At 42.8% G+C, this 17,752-nt stretch overlaps 1 protein-coding gene across 3 annotated transcripts in view; it reads left to right on the plus strand.

Annotated features, from left to right (window-relative positions):
* Positions 1-17,752, plus strand: part of LOC109293988 (lethal(3)malignant brain tumor-like protein 4) — an 89,657-nt gene that overhangs the window by 12,697 nt on the left and 59,208 nt on the right. For 2 of the 3 annotated variants that reach the window (XM_019512150.1, XM_019512148.1), the window contains exons 3-10: positions 1,356-1,470; positions 2,222-2,402; positions 8,111-8,168; positions 9,322-9,410; positions 11,084-11,188; positions 11,883-12,018; positions 12,533-12,624; positions 15,699-15,850. In XM_019512150.1, the coding sequence (XP_019367695.1) occupies positions 1,356-1,470; positions 2,222-2,402; positions 8,111-8,168; positions 9,322-9,410; positions 11,084-11,188; positions 11,883-12,018; positions 12,533-12,624; positions 15,699-15,850 (928 nt within the window). The remainder of the gene's footprint in view (positions 1-1,355; positions 1,471-2,221; positions 2,403-8,110; positions 8,169-9,321; positions 9,411-11,083; positions 11,189-11,882; positions 12,019-12,532; positions 12,625-15,698; positions 15,851-17,752) is intronic. The other variant, XM_019512149.1, reaches the window with a different exon arrangement.

The following is a 17,752-nucleotide window of genomic DNA, read 5'->3' on the forward strand; positions in this document are numbered from 1 at the left end:
AAAAAAAAAAAAAAAAAAATTGCCTTATATGCCTTGTCTTGTGTCTCTGGAATTGGTGGGTCTTCAGTATACTACAACCTAAACCGTGTCCCTTCACATTCATTCTGTTTGTCAGTTGTGTGCGCCTGCTCCAGCCAAGCCAACTGACATCAACGTTGGCCCCTCTGGCTGTGTCCACACAAACAGTTTTCAGCACCTAAAAGCCTTTTGAGGCACCACAAAATGCACACAGCTCATGTTAATTCATTTGGGACACTGAATATTTTGTGCTGCTGCTATTTGTCCCCAGGCAAACGCACATTCCTGCTTGTGGGGGACACGTCCTCTGGGGCCATCAGCTACATACCAAATTTGTCAGTCTCCTAACAGGATATTACATACATAAATGATTGAGGATAGGAAGTAATTGAAACTCTACAAAATAATTTTTCAAATTTGTTTGTTTAGCACTAAAGAACATGTTTTTCAAAAATATGTGTGACAAAACAGGTAAGCCTGCACACAAAATATGCAGCTGCATCCAGGGTAAGAATAATAATAATAATAATAATAATAGACTGATTGTATAGGTATCCCCATGTATTCTCAAGTATATCATTTGTGCACTAGATTACTTATTTGCATGTGAACAAAATGTGCAATACTTTGGTATTAAGTTCTGAAAATATGGACCAAAATAGTTTGTTTTTTACTGAGATAAAGCGGGAGTCAGTTTTCATTAGAACCTAAATCAATGTGGACTAAAAATAAGTGTAATATTGGAGTGATGGCTCTCATGGTATATTTTCTAGTTTTGTTGTTTTCAACTCATACATTTTTCTTGCTAGTGTACAGCATCTTTATAGAGAGACTTTTGAATTCTCGTAATACCTGTAATGTTTTCCCAGAGGCCTTGTAGTAAAGAGGTTTCCAGGGACCGCAGTGTGCAATTTTAAAACTAGGCCATATCCAAGTGACAGGTCCCCTGAAAAGATGGACACATTTGACAGCGTTTCAAACAAAGGTACTTTTGCATTTGGCTGTGAAGCCATGGTGCACTAGAAAAACAGATTTCTAATTGGACCTTAGTTACAGCCTTGGGGTTAAATTGTTCTTTGATACCTTGCAGAGCGTGGGGTTTCTCCAAAAATTAAAAAAAAATCATAAATGCTTTAGAAGTTGGTGATTTAGGCTTTAATAACATGGTACAGTTTCTTTATATGCCTGCTCACTGATAATAACTGAACTTCACCATCCTATTGTGAGGTAAGTAGTTAACAGAAGTTTGTAAAGGACTTTGACAGAGCCCCCTGGATAAGAAAAGTGTTAGAAGCACAAAGCTTTTAAGTTTTTCTTTTCTTCATTGCTCTTCTCTGCAGAACCCAGAGACAAAGTGTCTGGTACTGGCATACAAGCCTGTGAAAACTGTGGGCAAATGGACTGCTTTGAGACTGACAAGTTTTGCACCTGCTCCCAGCAGCATAAGGACAAGTAAGCAAATCTCACATTCTTTTAAGTTTAATAATATTTTAAATTGAGGTGAATTGAGCATCTGCATGAGAAAGCAATGACAGGAGCAAAATCAATAGACCAGGGTACAATCAGAGCACTGGCAGAAACAGTGCCAGTTTACAGTGCCCTGCAGATGGTCCTCATCCTCTTGTTGAGGCGCCACCTGAAAGGATGAGAAGAGACTGCTTTCCAGGATCTCAGTCCTTGGCCTGACAGCTGAGGCTGCCACCAAGGAGACTGCTTTGTGCCAACTGTCCAAGTCAGACTGCTGCTACTGTCCGGCCTGTACCTACTGAGCAGATAAATGAAGGATTTAAGCTTCTAGGTCTACTTGTCTGGCATGTCTCATTAGGTGGAATAGTCTGATGTTTAGAGGACACTAGCCTAGGACATGAGAAACCTGGATTCAACTTAGTGATCTGTTACAAACTATCTGTATGAGCTTGGACAAGTCATTTAGCTTCTCCGTGCCTCAGTGTCCCATTTAACAATAAGACTCATATAATAATACGTTCCTGTCTTTCAGGATATACTTTGCTAAGATAAATGCATTAAAGGCTGTGAGATGCACAGACACTATGGTAATGAGGGCTACATAAGTACCTAGGATAGAAAATCTGGTGCTTCTCACAACAATAAACATACTTATCCTTTTCCCAGGTACCTTTCCCTTGCCATCTCTGTGCTGGTTGTAATTTTTAGTTTAATTTGAAATGGTGGGTTTTTGCAGGAATTCCAAAGACATCCCAGCTGACTGCAGAAACCGAATAAATAACAGAAACCTTAATGCCAGCACTGATTCTCAGGTTAACGAGGCCGACAGACCTCTCAAGCGGCTCCGAAGAAAGAGAAAACTGCTTCTGGACTCTGAGGATGATGATGAAAATGTAGATGATGAGGAGGCATACAAGGTTGGCATGCATTTTGTTTAAAGGGAATTGTAATGAATAAGGTATCTCCTGTAGATCATGTCGATACAGTGAAAACCCAAACCAGAAACACGGGGGCTGCATGCAGGCTGCTTGATTTTTCAGAATTGCATCTGATCTTATTACGTGGGTGTAAATTTGAAATATCTTTACTGAATTCAATGGAGTTAGGTTAGTGAAAAGTTGACATGAGGTCAAAATTCAGTCTGAAGCCTGTAATTTGCCCATACCTATAATTTATGTGTATTATGCCAAAGAAGTAGAGAGTCCTTTACAGTAATAAAAATACACACAGCAAGTTTTTTATCCCCAGGCATACAACCTAAAGCCACAATCCAGAACACTATGTTATATGAATACATGTAATAGACAGTGGAACTTTGAATTAATTGTTAGCACATACTATAGATATAGATATAATCTGCCAAACTTACTGTATATTAAAGTCACTAGAGGCCTGTATTAATGTTGAATAAACAAAATTTTCTTGATAGTCATAGGAACCCAGTCTTTTCTTAGCTCTGAGTAAGCATTTTACCCTCTTTAGGGCTACATTATTTGAACAGTCCATATTCTGCTACCAGACATGCAGGCTCCCAGGACTGAAGCTGATCAGTGTTTTTTTGTATTTGGATATTGCACTGGTTTGTTTAACACCGATGGTTTTTGGTGGTGGAGGCTGAAGTTTCTAACACGTACAGTATAATTCATCCTATTGTGCACATTTGGCTATGAGGTTGAATGCAAGACATCAAAACTACTTTTCTTTCTACATCTTTTCCTTTCTCTTTTCCTCCCCACAAATTCAAAAAAGAAAAAAAAAGTTTCCCAAGAGGATTGTGGGCATGTTTGGGCAGGTAACTCTGCATTTCAGGTTTTGCCCCTGTTACAAGAATGGCAACCATGAGTAAACTAACACTGGTCTGAAAACCACAAAGAAGAAGTGGTAACAGCCATCTGATACAAGCTGGGACACTGAAAGATGAAATACAATCTCTAGAGTTGCTTCTATAACAGCAATTAACTGGAGCTTCTACTTCCTTCAGTGGTTGGTAAAACGATTCCTCTCCATAGATCGATGTACTCGCCAAGATGGATGCAACTATGCATGAATAGAATACTAGCATAGTAATGAGGAGGCCACGTTCTTCAGTTAGATGTGGTATCTTTTACTAGACCAACTGAGTAGTTGGAAAAAAGTTCTTAGCAAGCTTTTGGGCACAAACACCCTTCTTCAGGCATAGGGAGTCTCTGCTGTTCTGAGATCTTCAAGGAATGAAAGAAGCTAAATATGTGACAGGTCAGTGAGATTGTAAATAACTGGAAATTAGGAAACCAATGGGGAGGGGAGGGAGGGAGGAAAAGAAGGGGGGGGGGGGGAATCCAAAGGTGGTGAGTAAGGGGCCTCTACAGTAATAGTAATTCAAGGTAGAAAAGAGGCTTGCGAAAAAGGAAATAACTGGAAATTAGGAAGACAAAGGGCTGAAAAGTAGGGGAGGGGAGAAAGGGAGGAGGGAAAGAAAAGTGTAAGAGGTCAGGTTTGGTACCTGGTGAATCAGATGTCAGGCAGGTTGTAATGTGTCATAAATCCAATATCTATATTGAGTCCATGATTTTTTTTTTAACCTAGTAGATTTATGAAGTGAAGTTTGTAGGCTCGTCTGTGAAGGGTGTTTTGTAAGCTCCCTTTGCGTATTAGAACCGAGAGATAGGAGAGGGAGTGATTGTCCTCTGAGAAGTGTGCACCCAAAGTTAATTAGGTATTCTTGTCTTTGATAGATTTTCGGTGCTAGTTCATTCTGGTACACAGGTATTGTTTGGTGTCCCTTACATATTTTCTGTTAGGGCATTTGGTGCATTGGGTGAGATAGATAACATTTGTGGAGGTGCAGATGTAAGATCCAGGAATGGTGATGGTTCTGTTGTGGGGTGTAGTTATTGTGGGGGTGGTGGTGATGTGTTGGCAGATTGTGCGTTTCTTGTTCTGGCATGATCTGGATCCATTACGTGTGGTTTAGGTCAAAGGGAGTTTGCTTTTGGTGATGAGGTTAGTGAGGTTTGGTGCTTGGTAAAAGGCCAGGATGGGTGGTTCTGGAAATTATCTCTTTTAAGAATTGAGCCTTCTTCTAGTGTGGATTGCAGTTGTTTGAGGATTTTCCATGTAGGTTCCAGGGAAGGGTGATGTGTCATAACCAGTGGTGTGAGATTTGTGGGGATTTTCTTTTTGTACTGCAACAAATCTTCACGTGGTATCCGGGTGGCTCTTTCAAAAGTGCAGTCTATCACTCTGGAGGAGTATCATTGTTGGGTGAAGGCCCTTTTGAGATTTGTGAGGTGGCAATCACGAGTATTCTCCTCAATGAAAATTCAGTGGTATTTGAGAACTTGGCTGTAAATTACTGCTTTCTTGGTGCGTTTAGGGTGATTGCTGGTTCTGTGTAGATATTAGGGCCGTATTCGATTCGGATTCGACCTGAATCGGGGACAGCAACTCGATTCAAGTCAGCCAAATCTGAAGAGTCAGTACTGATTCGGAGAATCAGCGATTCGGCCACACGCACAGCTTGAAACGTTTTTTCTACATACCTCGATGTACCAGGCATGGCTCATGAATGCAGCGATGCTGGGGTGGATGGAGCATCCCACAGGAACACAGGGGTGGGGCCCACATGCTTGGCTGTAAACCCAGAAGTGGACCGGAAGTACTCCCGGTCCACTTCTGGGTCTGCCGGGGAGTGTGGTGGGGGGCTGGCCCCCCTGTACCCCTGGTTTGGCGATTGACTGTGGGGGGACCCCATTGCCGAACCGGGGGGAGGATGTGGTGGGGGGGAGGGCCAGTGTGCTCTGTAGCGGACCCGGAAGTGCTTCTGGTCCACTTCTGGGTCTGCTGCTGAGTGCACTGGGGAACCCCCCACACTTCTGTGGGACCCTCCATGTGCCCCAGCGTCTTAGCATTCACAAGCTGCCTGGTACCTAGAAGAGTCTGTGTCTGTTAAAGCTGTGTCTGTCTGAATCACCGAATCTTTCCGAATGTCTCTGAATCGATTCGAAGGGTTCTGATTCAGTTCGGAGAGATTAAAGGGTATCTTGATTCGGATTTAGAGATTTGGCCACTGAATTGGACCAAATCTCCACCAAATTGAATCGGGGACTGAAGCTTCGCAGAGCCCTAGTAGACGTGTGTTGGTCCATGGGTTTCTTATGTATGGTGGTTTGAATTTTACCATTTTGGGTATTGATCATGGTGTCCAAAAAGAAAATGCTGGAGGTAGAGTATTCAAGCAGTAGTCCAATGGAGGAGTGATGACTGTTGAATTTTTGGTGGAAATCAATTGGACACTGCAGGGTTTCAGTCCAAATAATGATGTCATTATGTATCTTAGGTATAGTGAGGGTTTGATGGTGCAGTTCTTCAGGAATTCTTCTTCTTAGTGGGCCATAAAAAGCTTGACATATTGGGGGGGCATTTTGGTGCCCATAATTGTGCCCATGGTCTGGAAGGAAGTGTTGGTTCTTGAAACTGAGCTTGTTGTGTGTGAGGCATAAATATACGAATTCAGTGATATCCTGAGGTCTGTACTCTGAGTTGTAATCTCATTCTTGTAGATATGTGAGGCAGGCTTGGATGCCATCCTGGTGTGGGAAGTTATTGTATAAACTAGTAATATCCATGGTGGCTGGGAGGGTATGGCTGGGAAGGTGATCTATGTTCTCAAGTGTTCGCAGGAAGTCTGAGTCTTGGATGACTCTCGGTCTTTGAGTGATGAGCGGTTTTTAGATGGAGTCAATGAAACCTGATATTTCTTCTGTTAGGGTTCTGTTGTTTGAAATGATAGGTCTGCCGGGGTTTCCTTAGTTGTGGATTTTAGGGAACGGGTAAAAAGTCCGCGGATTGCATAGTGGAGGGATCAGGGTCTGAAGTTTTTCTTGTAGTTCAGATGGAAATGATGTGAATGGTGGTTTTGAGTTTTGAGCTGAAAAGGGGGGTTGGATCTTCCTCTAGTTTTTTATAGTAGGTAGTGTCAGAGAGTTGTCTGTTGGCATCTTTTATGTAGTCCTCATGGTCAAGGATAACTGTAGCTTCTCCTTTATCTGCTGGCTTTATTACTATTTAGTGGTTGGATCTTACAGATTCTGTGGCCCTTCTGTCTGAGAAGGAGGTTGTTAATAGTGGTGTTTGTTGTTGAGTATTTCATTGCTCATTCTTTCTCTGAAGTAGTCAGTGTAGCAGTTGAGGTTTGAATTTCATCCACTGTAAGGTGTCCAATCTGAGGGGTTTTTGGATTTTTTGACGTTGTGGTTTTTTTTTTTGTTTGTTTTCATTGATGTTGTCACCAGATGAATTCACGTTGAAAGTGGATTACTTTTGGTTGTGGAAATATTGCTTCAGACGGAGGAGTTGGAAAAAATCTTCTAGTTCTCCACATAGTAGTATCTTATTTGGGTTTTTCTGGACAGAAATTAAGGCCTTTGGAGAGGACAGATTTTTCAGCTTTGGTAAGTGTGTGCGTGGAGAGAGTGGTAATATTAGAGGTTGGATGGTTCCTTCTGTTTCATCAAGTGTGATGTTGGGATGTTGTACGGTAGTGGTGGTGTTCTCCTGAGGGTTGTTTTGTGGCTGGGAAAGTTGATCCTGTAGTAACTGGTTCCAGTTCTTCTTTTTGTGTTGGATGGATGGTGTAATAAATTTTTGGTAGTCTTTTTGTGTATGTTGTATAATGTTTGGGAAGGTATCCGGATTCAAACCCTGTAGCATAGTAATGAGATGTGCAGCCCACATAAGCAACCTTGCAGTCCTGTATTGCACCAGGATGATGTGCTTAAGTAAGCCTTAAGTGGTATACATGAAATAATTTTTAAAGCAGTTTGGGAGCTTTTGAGATAGAAGTTATATAAATAAATTAATAAAAATAGGGAGCTACTTAAATTGTGGTTTTGTGGATACTGTGAAATCTGGGGTTGCCTGCCTAATCCAGGGTTGCTCATGAAATCTGCAGGGAACAAAACTTAATAAAAACCTATTTTTATTAAGTGTTCCCCTTAAGGCAGGGGCGGGCAATTATTTTGGGCCGAGGGCCGCTTACTGAGTTTCGGCAAGCCATCAAGGGCCACATGACAGGCAGCCCAGGGCAGACTAATATTAATTTTCTAAATTTTTTAGGGGCCCCACAGGCCGGATAGAATGGCCTGGCAGGCCACATGCAGCCCACGGCCCGCATCTTGCCCACCCCTGCCTTAACGCATGAAGGGGACACCAGCCAAGATGGCAGCTGTCCCTCTTTATTCCCCCCCTGGAATCTCTCTGCCAATCAGTGCTGAGAGGCGGGGCCAGACAAAGGGCAGCCAGCAGTCAAGATGGCGACTGCCCCCCTTCCTCCTCGCTCCCAGGGCCTCTCTGCCAGTCAGTTTTGAGGGGTGGGGCCTCTCTGCCAATCAGCTGTGAGGGGCAGGGCCACTGTTAAATACCCGCAAAATGGGCTCTTTATGCCAGGACAAAGCTGTGAAAATGGCTTTGTTTTGCCACGAGTTAAGTAGGTCCCTGTGTATAATGCTCCCATGGGGCAGAAACAATGCCAGTTAATATTTCTGTTAATTTATATGTTACATATTTTTCATTTCTCAGGGCAGATATGGTCAGTCAAGGAGGAAACAACAATATTGCTAATTTTTTTTAACGTCTCTTTTTCTAGGAGAAGAATAAATCAAATAATATGAAAAACCGCAGAAACACCAAACCAGTAAAACAAGGTGAGTTAAACTCCTGGTCTCTCTCCTGTTAACGTTCACAAACTGTACTAGCTATTACAAAATGGATAAGAGTAAACAAAGAAGGCAAGGACAGAGTAGTGCATTACACATTCAGAATAATACAGCTAACATTTATTAGGTACGTATCCTTCTTCCCATATATCAACCTTCGACAACATCTAAGAGTATCCCAGGCTTTTGCCTCCTTGATCAGCACATTTAATGGAACTTGAAAGAGGTGGCCTGACCCATTGAAATCAATAGGAGTCTCTTTCCATTGATTTAAGTAGGTTTCAGATCACAACCATGAATAGCAAATTCTAAATGTAAATAAAGGGATAACAGTTTATAGCTTTTGGTGAGTGATAGAACTGATATTCATTGTATGCTTGAAGGAGAAAATAGTTGTAGATAGATTGAAGGTGATTTTCTAATGTAATGTACCTAAAATATAATGCATATATTCTTTGTGTTTGTTAGTGCAGTTCTGCTAGACCAAAGTCAAACACCTGCCTGCATTGTGATTGTATTCACCATCTGTGTCCTAATAGTCCTATCCCTAGTAAATACTTTTGGTACTGGCAGTTTATATTCTTATATTAAACTAAAAATTATTTGGTTTTCCATTCAGTTTGCTTTGGGTTTATTTTCAGCTACTGTTCTGTGACTTTGCTGTTTATAGTTTGGACCCAAACGGTTATTCGTTCTATGAAATATTGAATGCAGGAAATACTCTCCCGATTTTTATGCTACTATTATGCAGATATCCAAGCTTTGCAATGCCTGTCCTGCCCTGGCAACTTGCCAGGAGTTGGTATGCCACAACTAATGTATAGTGTAGCATATTTTTTGATGAGAAATATACACAATCAAAATTTTGCCTGGGATTTGTGTTTTCCTTTATAACTGTAGTTAGCATTGCCTCTTAGTTTAGTTCCAGTGACTGAAAATGAAAGGAGGGAAAGCAGCCACAGGGTGTATTTGGTCTTGGACTCAACAAGATCCTTTGTGGATGGCAAGTAGGCAAGCATTTGGATCTACTCCAGACAGCAATAATAGCTGTTTCCTGGGTAAGAGGAGATAGATGCCTTCATTCAGTACCCTGTCCTCTGTGAGATAAACTTTCTTTGTCTTTTTGTTTTTGATTATTCAGTTCTGCTTGGAAAGAAGAAGGTGTGGAACTGGGTTTCCTACTTAGAAGAGGAACAGATGCCAGCTGCTCCATTTAAATTGTTCAAAGAGGTTGGCACCTCCTTGAATACTTTTGCTATGATTGTTCTAAGGCAGTGCCATTGGTTAATATGATTTTGCACTTAAAACACTTTGCATTTGTAAAGAGCAAGACAGCATTGTTATCCTCACTTTTAACTATGTTCTCAAGGCGACATATAGAAAGTGAAGTGTACACCACCATACATGCAAATGGAGTCAGCTATCCAACATCTGCCTCCATTTCCCTGTCCAGAAACTGAATGTAATAATACTACTTTAGCCTTTCAACTTCCCTGTGAGGAAATTAATTAAATGCGTGGAGACAAACCAGTTTGAAATTCTTTGAAAGCTAGTACAGAGGTGCAAAATTATTAATACAATTAATTTGAAGTGGGGGCACTTTAATTCTTTAGGTAGAAGAGACTTATTTAATACTTGATTTGTCTTTAATCTCAGTGTTTCTTTAAGGCAGCAGTGGGATTGGAGACAATTACAAACCCTTTTTGAGCCCACAGCTAAACAATGTTCTTCATTGTTGAAGTACAAGTGAATCTATTATTAACAAATCCCTAAATCACAACCATGAAGGTGGTTGTTAAATGTTGGTTTTTGTACATCTAGCATCTAACTGATATTTGTGCAATGCTGCTTTTCAGCTCTCCTAATTAGAAAACCGTTTAAATTAATTGGATCCTTAAATCTTGGAATATTACAGAGTATCTTAATAATAGGTCATCATTGTAAGTGGAGGTAGAAGTAATGTGCAATTGCTGTGTCTAATATGTGTCAGTATAGTGACCTTGGATATAGTGAAACTTCTATATAGGCCCTGCCCCTATAGGGTGCTAAGTTCTCTCAATGCCCATTGATTTCATTAGAAGCAGAGGACACTTGGGACAATGCAGGATTGGCATCACAGTAAAGTGAATTGAAAGTCATGTAAAGTTTTCATATATTGCAATTACCAATTAGCTTTTTATAATCCTGGTTATAAGAACAGCTCTTTACACAGTTTGTCTATACTTCAGTGTTAACTTGGGTTAAGTTTAGGTATGAATTTTAAGTGCAGTAGCTATTCCCAAATAACTGTATGGGTAGACTCTTATTCCACAATAATTGTGCCTTGTTCCTGTTTACTTTTTGCTGCTAAGTCTGAAGGAATATGTTATGTTGGGAAAATGACTCCATGGTAGATCCACTTCTGATAGAGGCAAAGTTTATTTTAATTTCACGGACGGTTTGGTCTGTGTCAGACCTTCCATATTGGGCTGTATATGACGGTGTCTTGTATACAGATTAAACCGTTCCTGCATCTTCTGAAAGATTTAGTTTACAGACATGAGGTTTAGCATTTTAAAAGATCAAACACTTTTATTGTGAGTGTATGGAATGTTAGAGGGCAATATATTTGTGGTGCATGAAAATGCTTTTCCTGATCCATATAACTGCATGTGTCTATTGAGCATCACCTTTTGATGTAGAGAGCAGCTGAGGCCACTTTTATGACAGAGAATGGGATACAGTTCAAAACGGGGCCAAAGTGATACTCACTGACACAATCTAGTGTTAATTTTTTAAATAAAAAACATGAAGCCTTTAGGTTTTGGTTTCCTATCCTGCAATGTTCCTGGTGACTATTCTACAATGAGTTGTATCTCTAAAGATAAAAGTACTTTTTTTTCCCTCCATTCTTGTTCCCATAGTATCAATCCTTCCCACAAGGTAGAAATGGATTTAAAGTTGGAATGAAGTTAGAGGGCCTGGATCCTGAACATCCATCTTTATGTTGCGTTCTCACTGTGGCTGAGGTACATGCTTTTCCTGTATTAGACTTCCTTTCAAATGGATAATATACTCAAGCTAATAGATTTTTTTGTTCTAAAGAAATAAAACAGCATAGTATTTCTTTGTGAAAAATTGTACATTTACGTTAGTTTAAAAAGAATGAAAATAAATTAAGTGTTAAGAGAAAGTGTGCTGAAAGCTAAAAGGATCCTGCAGCTAAGGACCTAAATTTGGGTTTCTGTCTTTCAGCTATTATTTAGTGATTCTAACTAGGGTGAGTAGCCCAGTCGTTCCAATGACACTATTCTGAATGAGAGTTTCAGTGTTTGATTTGACAGCTTGGTGAAATGAAAGCAAATTGAAATATTTTTATACCTTTAAAAAAAATAAGTGAAAATTGCATCCATTTAATTGGATATATAATCATCATCAACCTGTGGTGTTTGCAACTTCAAACATTGCAGTGTAGGTATATGGCATGAGAACAGGGAAGTGAAGCTGAAAAGTTTTATTTTTCTTGGTCCGAACTGAGTTAAATTGAAAAGGGTAAATAGCATACATGGAAAAGCATAAAGCTAGATTTTTGAGAAGTAAATTAGCATTTTAAAATTCCTTTGTTTTACAAACCCAACTGGAGAAGGGAATTGTTCTTTTTAATTATTATTTTTATTTAACCTCGGTGTCCCTTTATGGTAATGAGACTTCTTGTGCTTGTAGGTGCAGGGATTTAGAATGAGGTTACATTTTGATGGTTATTCTGACTGCTATGACTTCTGGATTAATGCTGATTCCCCAGACATCCACCCTGTCAGCTGGTGTGAAAAAACAGGTCACAAGCTGCTTCCCCCTAAAGGTATGTGGAGAAAGAAAAAGGGTGGTATACTCAAAGCGATAAAGTCTGCAAAGAACTTGCTGCTGCCCTGCATATCCACAATCCATTTTTAGTATAATTTCATGTCAAGCCTACTTTGAATAGTGTTAAGTTTGAAGGCATAATTAAGATCAAAATTGAATCACAGAAGAGCATAACAACTTCTTTTTGATATTTTCAAATATTGGCATTGTTAGTCAAACTAATTAGAAACTCCTTATTAAGTGAGCATGCAAATCAGTGAATCTCTTTGGTGTTCCCAATTTACTCCTCCTTTCTGCATTCCATTTCCTAGAAACATTTGAAGTTTCAGATTAATGATTAGACACTGCAGTAAAAGAGGGAGAAATGTGTTAACTGAAATGCGTAACCCTTGAAGATTGTACAAGGGCAGTTATACAAAGTTCAAATTTTTCCTTGGTAATTTCCATTTCTGAAAAAACAATCTGAATATATCAGGAACAGCGTAAAACAAACTTTTCTCTCTCCTTTCTAGGTTACAAGGAAGGGGAATTTAATTGGACTTCTTATCTGAAGAATTGTAAAGCTCAAGCAGCCCCCAAAATCCTTTTCAAGACCCTCAGCACAGTAGGTGGTAGCATAAAATACGATGCCTTTTAAAACAGCATCATAGAAATGTGGGCCTGAAAGGACTTTCAGAGATCACCTAGCACAACCCCTTGCCATAAGACATAATAAAGCATAACATCCATGGACCAATCTCTGACACATTTACATAAGCTGCTCCATAAAAACCTTCAGTGAAGGAGATATGCAACCTACCTAACTAGTCTTTTCCATTGTTTCATGGTCCTACTAGAAAACCTTTTAACTAGAAAGTTTTTTAACTAAATATCCAAGATAAATCTTGTTTTCTGTAAAAGAAGCTGATTAATTATCATTCCTTACTGTTCATGGAGAAAAAATGATCACCATCCCCTTTATAACAAGCTATAATTTCTTTGACCGCTATCAAGTCCTCCCTCAGTCTTCTCTTTTGTAGACTAAACAAACCCAGTTCCTTTAACCTCTTACCAGCACTGAATTGAGTGGAATACTCTCTTACTTATAATACTCATATTAATACATGCCAGAATGAGATTTGCCTTGTTTGCAACAGCATCCTATTATTTTTACTTATATTTAGTTTATGATCCACTATAACCCCTAGATCCTTTTCTGCCATAGTGCTGTCTAGCCAGATATTTCCCATTTTGTGTTGTGATGTTTCTTTCCTAAATATAGTACTATGCATGTGTCTTTCTTGAATTCATCCTGTAGATTTCAGACGGTCTCTTCAGTTTCATTTCTCACTATCATTTTGAATTCCAGCTCTGTCTTCCAAAATTCTTCCATGGTTTCATCTGAAGATATTTTAAATGTACTTTTTTGTTCTATTACCCGGTCCGTTAATGAAAAAAAATGAATAGAACTGTGTAACATGATTGGTGCTGGGCCAGCGAAGCCACCACTCTTGGCCACTGCCTAGGCCTCACTTTGTTGCCTCCTTTGGCTTCTCAGGGTTCCACCCTGTAATCTCGCCTGTCATGCCTTGATAGGGAAGCTGCCTTTAGGGAACAAAGTGGGGTTTGGATGATAGGCCCTTGTCAGGGCAAACGCCCTCTGGCCTTATCCCACTTTACTCTGGCTGAGCCCCTCAGCCTGGGGTCCATTTTCCTAGGACCACAAGTTCCTGGGCCTCAGCACTAGCCATGCCCTTATGGCTCTGGGCCCCTTGGCCTCTGGTCTCACCTTTGCGAGTTCTGGGCTTGTGCTCCAGGCTTTGCTGTCTTCTGTCTTCACCCTCTGTCAGACAGTAACAGTCTTTCTGCAGGGTGTGGGTTACTGCATGCACATAGCCTCTGGCTCACAGTCCTGGTATGGACTCTGTGCTGTGGACCCCTGCCATACCCCCATCGCCTCCAATCCACCCCTTCCACATGTGGACGAGGCCCAGCCCAGTGGTGGGACGCACATGGTGTTGTGCAACTCGTGGGCCTGCTGCAGCGGGGCTCAAGACACAAAGCCCAGCCTGCAACAGCAGCTGCCTCTGCTGCACACAGGTCCTGGGGGGCACATGTCCCCTCACCCCCAAACATGGGGCAGCACAGGTGGCTGCAGCAGCAGTGAGGGAGGGAGTGGGGATGGAGTAGGGGCAGGCTCTGCACAAGTGGAGCGTGGGATGGAGCCTCCGGGAAGAACCTGATGCAGCCCTTGCCCCAGCCTGCAGCGGCAGCCAGCCCAGTCAGCATGCAGATCCAGGGACACATGGCGTGCCCCATCTCCCCACGCCCTCTGGATGAGCCATTTGTGGCTCTGGCGCATGCCCCAGCTGTGTAGGGCCTGTGCATCCCTCACTGCTGTGGGGTGGGGACAGATTGAGGCCCCAGTGGTGAGGAAGGGAGTGGGGCACAGGCAGGAGCAGGGGCTGGGAGGAGTGTGGGACAGACTTACCTGCTGTAGGGGGCATGCCCACATATAACAGTTCTGGGCGCCGCACTTTAAGAGGGATGTGGACAGCATGGAGAGGGTCCAGAGGAAGGCCACTCGTATGATCAAGGGACAGCAGGGTAGGTCCTATGAGGAAAGGTTGCGGGAGCTGAACTTGTTCAGCCTTCAAAAGAGAAGGCTGAGGGGGGATCTTGTGGCCTGTTATAAACTGGTTAGGGGGGATCAGCAGGCGCTGGGGGAGTCCCTGTTCCCCCGAGCGCCGCAAGGAGTGACCAGGAACAATGGTCACAAGCTGGCGGAGGGAAGGTTTAAGTTGGACATCAGGAGGCGCTACTTCACGGTCAGGGCGGCTAGGGTCTGGAACCAGCTTCCAAGTGAGGTGGTGCAGGCTCCCACCCTGGGGGTTTTTAAGAGGAGGTTGGATGACCACCTTACTGGGGTCATTTGACCCCAGTGCTCTTCCTGCCATGGCAGGGGGTCGGACTAGATGATCTGCTCAGGTCCCTTCCGACCCTAGAAACTATGAAACTATGAATTTACATTTGCATTAATTAAACACAATGTTGTACCTGGATCCCAGTCAAGACAGTTGTCAGAATTTCCATTATTCTAATCTCTCTCAAATACATTTCTGATTTTCCAACAATATCCCTGTGTGCGCAAGGATTTGTTCCTCATATACATTTGTAATTCTTCACCCACCACTATTTTAATTTCAAGCCACCATTATTTGCATAGGACCATTTGTCAGCCATACCAAATTACTTGTGCAGCAAAAGGATGGAGAATAAATTCCTGTGGTTATCATGGTCTTGCTATGTAAGTCTGTCTCTGCTTTGGACCCAGCTGTATACCTAAAAGTCACATTTGACTCTTCCTCCATTGATACAACAAGGCTGGCAATACATGTTATCAGAAGGGCAGTCTGTATTTCTGTCTCTGAACCTGACTGGGTCTGATGTAATTGAAAGTAAATAGTATTCAAGTTTCACTAAGTCTCTGTTAGAAATAATAGGGATTGTTGCCAGAACACATGGAAATCTTGGCTGTAACCTTTCTGCCAGATGTTTTGTCAAGCAGGTAGCTATAGTATGGGTTTTTTTCTTATACTGTTTTATATAAATAACCTGAGCCAAAGAGGCATGGTAATTTAAATGATCTGGCAGAGAGCTTGATTGTTGATTTTCTTTTTTCTCTGTTCTGTTCTTTAGCCTGTCATGCCATCCGGATTTCGGGTGGGAATGAAGTTGGAAGCAGTGGACAGAAAGAATCCATCTTTGATGTGCGTGGCAACCGTTGCTGATATGTTGGATAACCGGCTGCTAATTCATTTTGACAACTGGGACGAGAGTTATGACTACTGGTAAAGAAAATGCTTCTGCAAAGGAACAGTGTTTTTCCATTTTATGGTCCTGCCATGAAGTACATAATATCTCATACTTGATAGCCAGGATTTTCAAATGACTCCCTAGCTGAGGGCTTTTAACTCCATTTTTAGACTTCTAAAAAAAAAATGTACCCTGATTTTCAACAGCATGAGTGCCCTGTGGTTTTCACTGATATCAGCAGGGGCTGCTGGGTGCCCAGCTCCTTTGAAAGTCTGGCCACTTATGTAAATATAAGCAAGCACTTAGTGCTTGATCCAAAACTTCGTGAAATCACTGAACATCTTTCCATTAAATTCAATAGACTTTGTATTAGAATGTTAGTTGGGTGCAGGTGGATGTTGTGGGAGGGCACATGGGGTCCCTGCCACTTAAAGAGGCCAGGCAGCCTGCAATGCTGCTGGCAGGTGTGTGCCAGGGCTAACTGCGGGGTCAGTTGACCCAGCCAGAGAAGGCATAAGCCCAGGCCCTGAGAGACGCCAGCAGTAACAGGTCAGAGCCTGCTGAGAGAACACCACCTCTGCAGGATGGCTGCAGCTCCAGAAGGTCAGCTTGGAGATAACACCTAAAGCAGTCTGGAGGTTTGGGGAGGAGGAGGTTCCTAGTGGCCCAGGGAGGAATCCAGGGCCTAGTGAGAGGCAGAGAGTGAGACCAACGGGGGTCCAGGACCGCCAGAAGGGAGCTTAGGTGAAAGAAAACATCTATGAAGGATTCCGTCTGTGAGGCATGAAGCATGGTGTAGGGCAGAGGTTGTCAACTGGGGGTACTTGGGAAAGCCCTAGGGGGGTACGCACAGGGGGGTGGGGATGGAGCACTGCCACCCACTACCTGTGCTGCCGCCTCCTAGGAGCAGGGCCAAGAGGGGAAGGGGGGTGAGGGCAGCGATGCCCCTCTGCGGGCCGCAAAGGAGGTGGCTAGATGCAGCGGGGAGCACACGGCAGCCACCACTGCCACACTAGCAGCATCAGCTGTGGACCCCAGGCAAGAGCTTCTGCCATGCTAGGTGGGCAGCAGCATCAGCTGTGGCACTGCCTACAGGTTCCATGTCAGGTCTCCAAAATCTGCTGGCTGCCCCCACAGTTGATGCTGCCATGCCCCCCACTGCCACAGAAGTCCCTGTCTGTGCCCACAGATGAGCTTCAGGACTCTGGCACACTACAGCTCTAACTGGGTTCAGGAGGAAGAGAGGGGGAGCAAGAGAGTGAGAGAAGAGCAAGAGAAGCAGATGGACAGAGAGGGAAGAGGAGAGAGAGAGACAAAGAGAGATGGATGTGGACCTTGATAGGTCCCCACAACTCATTAAATGCCCCTCCAGCCAAAATAATTGCCCACCCCTGCTCTAGTTGCTCTCTTCAGCCCTGGGCCCCCTTTGTCTGGCCTTGGCTCTTTGGTAGCAGCAGTACACCTGGAAATTAGGCTCCCCAATAGGGCTCTGGGTCCTCCAAGTTCCCCAGCCTTGAAGGGGTTAAATCCCCTCTCTCTCAGTGTATGGCCCCACACCCACAAGGGGTGAAAACAAACAGGGCACTTTAAAGCACATGCATGGTGACTTCCACCTTCCCTCACAGTGCTTCCTGTCCTCTGGACAGACTGAAACAAAAATGCAAGCAATCTTTCAACTAAAAATTACTTCTTCTCCAGACACTTGTAATAAGTCTGCCCTGTTTATCCTTCTGAATTCTGTGCAGGGAAAAGGAAAGAAGCCACACCAAAAAAACCTCTCTCAGCCTTTACTTACCACGGCTCCCCTTTTTGCTTGTAGGCCCCACTGCAGCCCGCCTGAGGGATCCTTCCCCTTCCTCAGCCAAGGCTGGACTGCCCCTTCAGCCTGAGGACAAAACCTGTTCACCCCTTGAACTCTCCTGTGCCTTCTGGTCAGT

Source organism: Gavialis gangeticus, unplaced genomic scaffold, assembly GCF_001723915.1.
Source record: "Gavialis gangeticus isolate Ggan-Ray unplaced genomic scaffold, GavGan_comp1, whole genome shotgun sequence".
NCBI classification, from domain to species: Eukaryota; Metazoa; Chordata; order Crocodylia; family Gavialidae; genus Gavialis; species Gavialis gangeticus.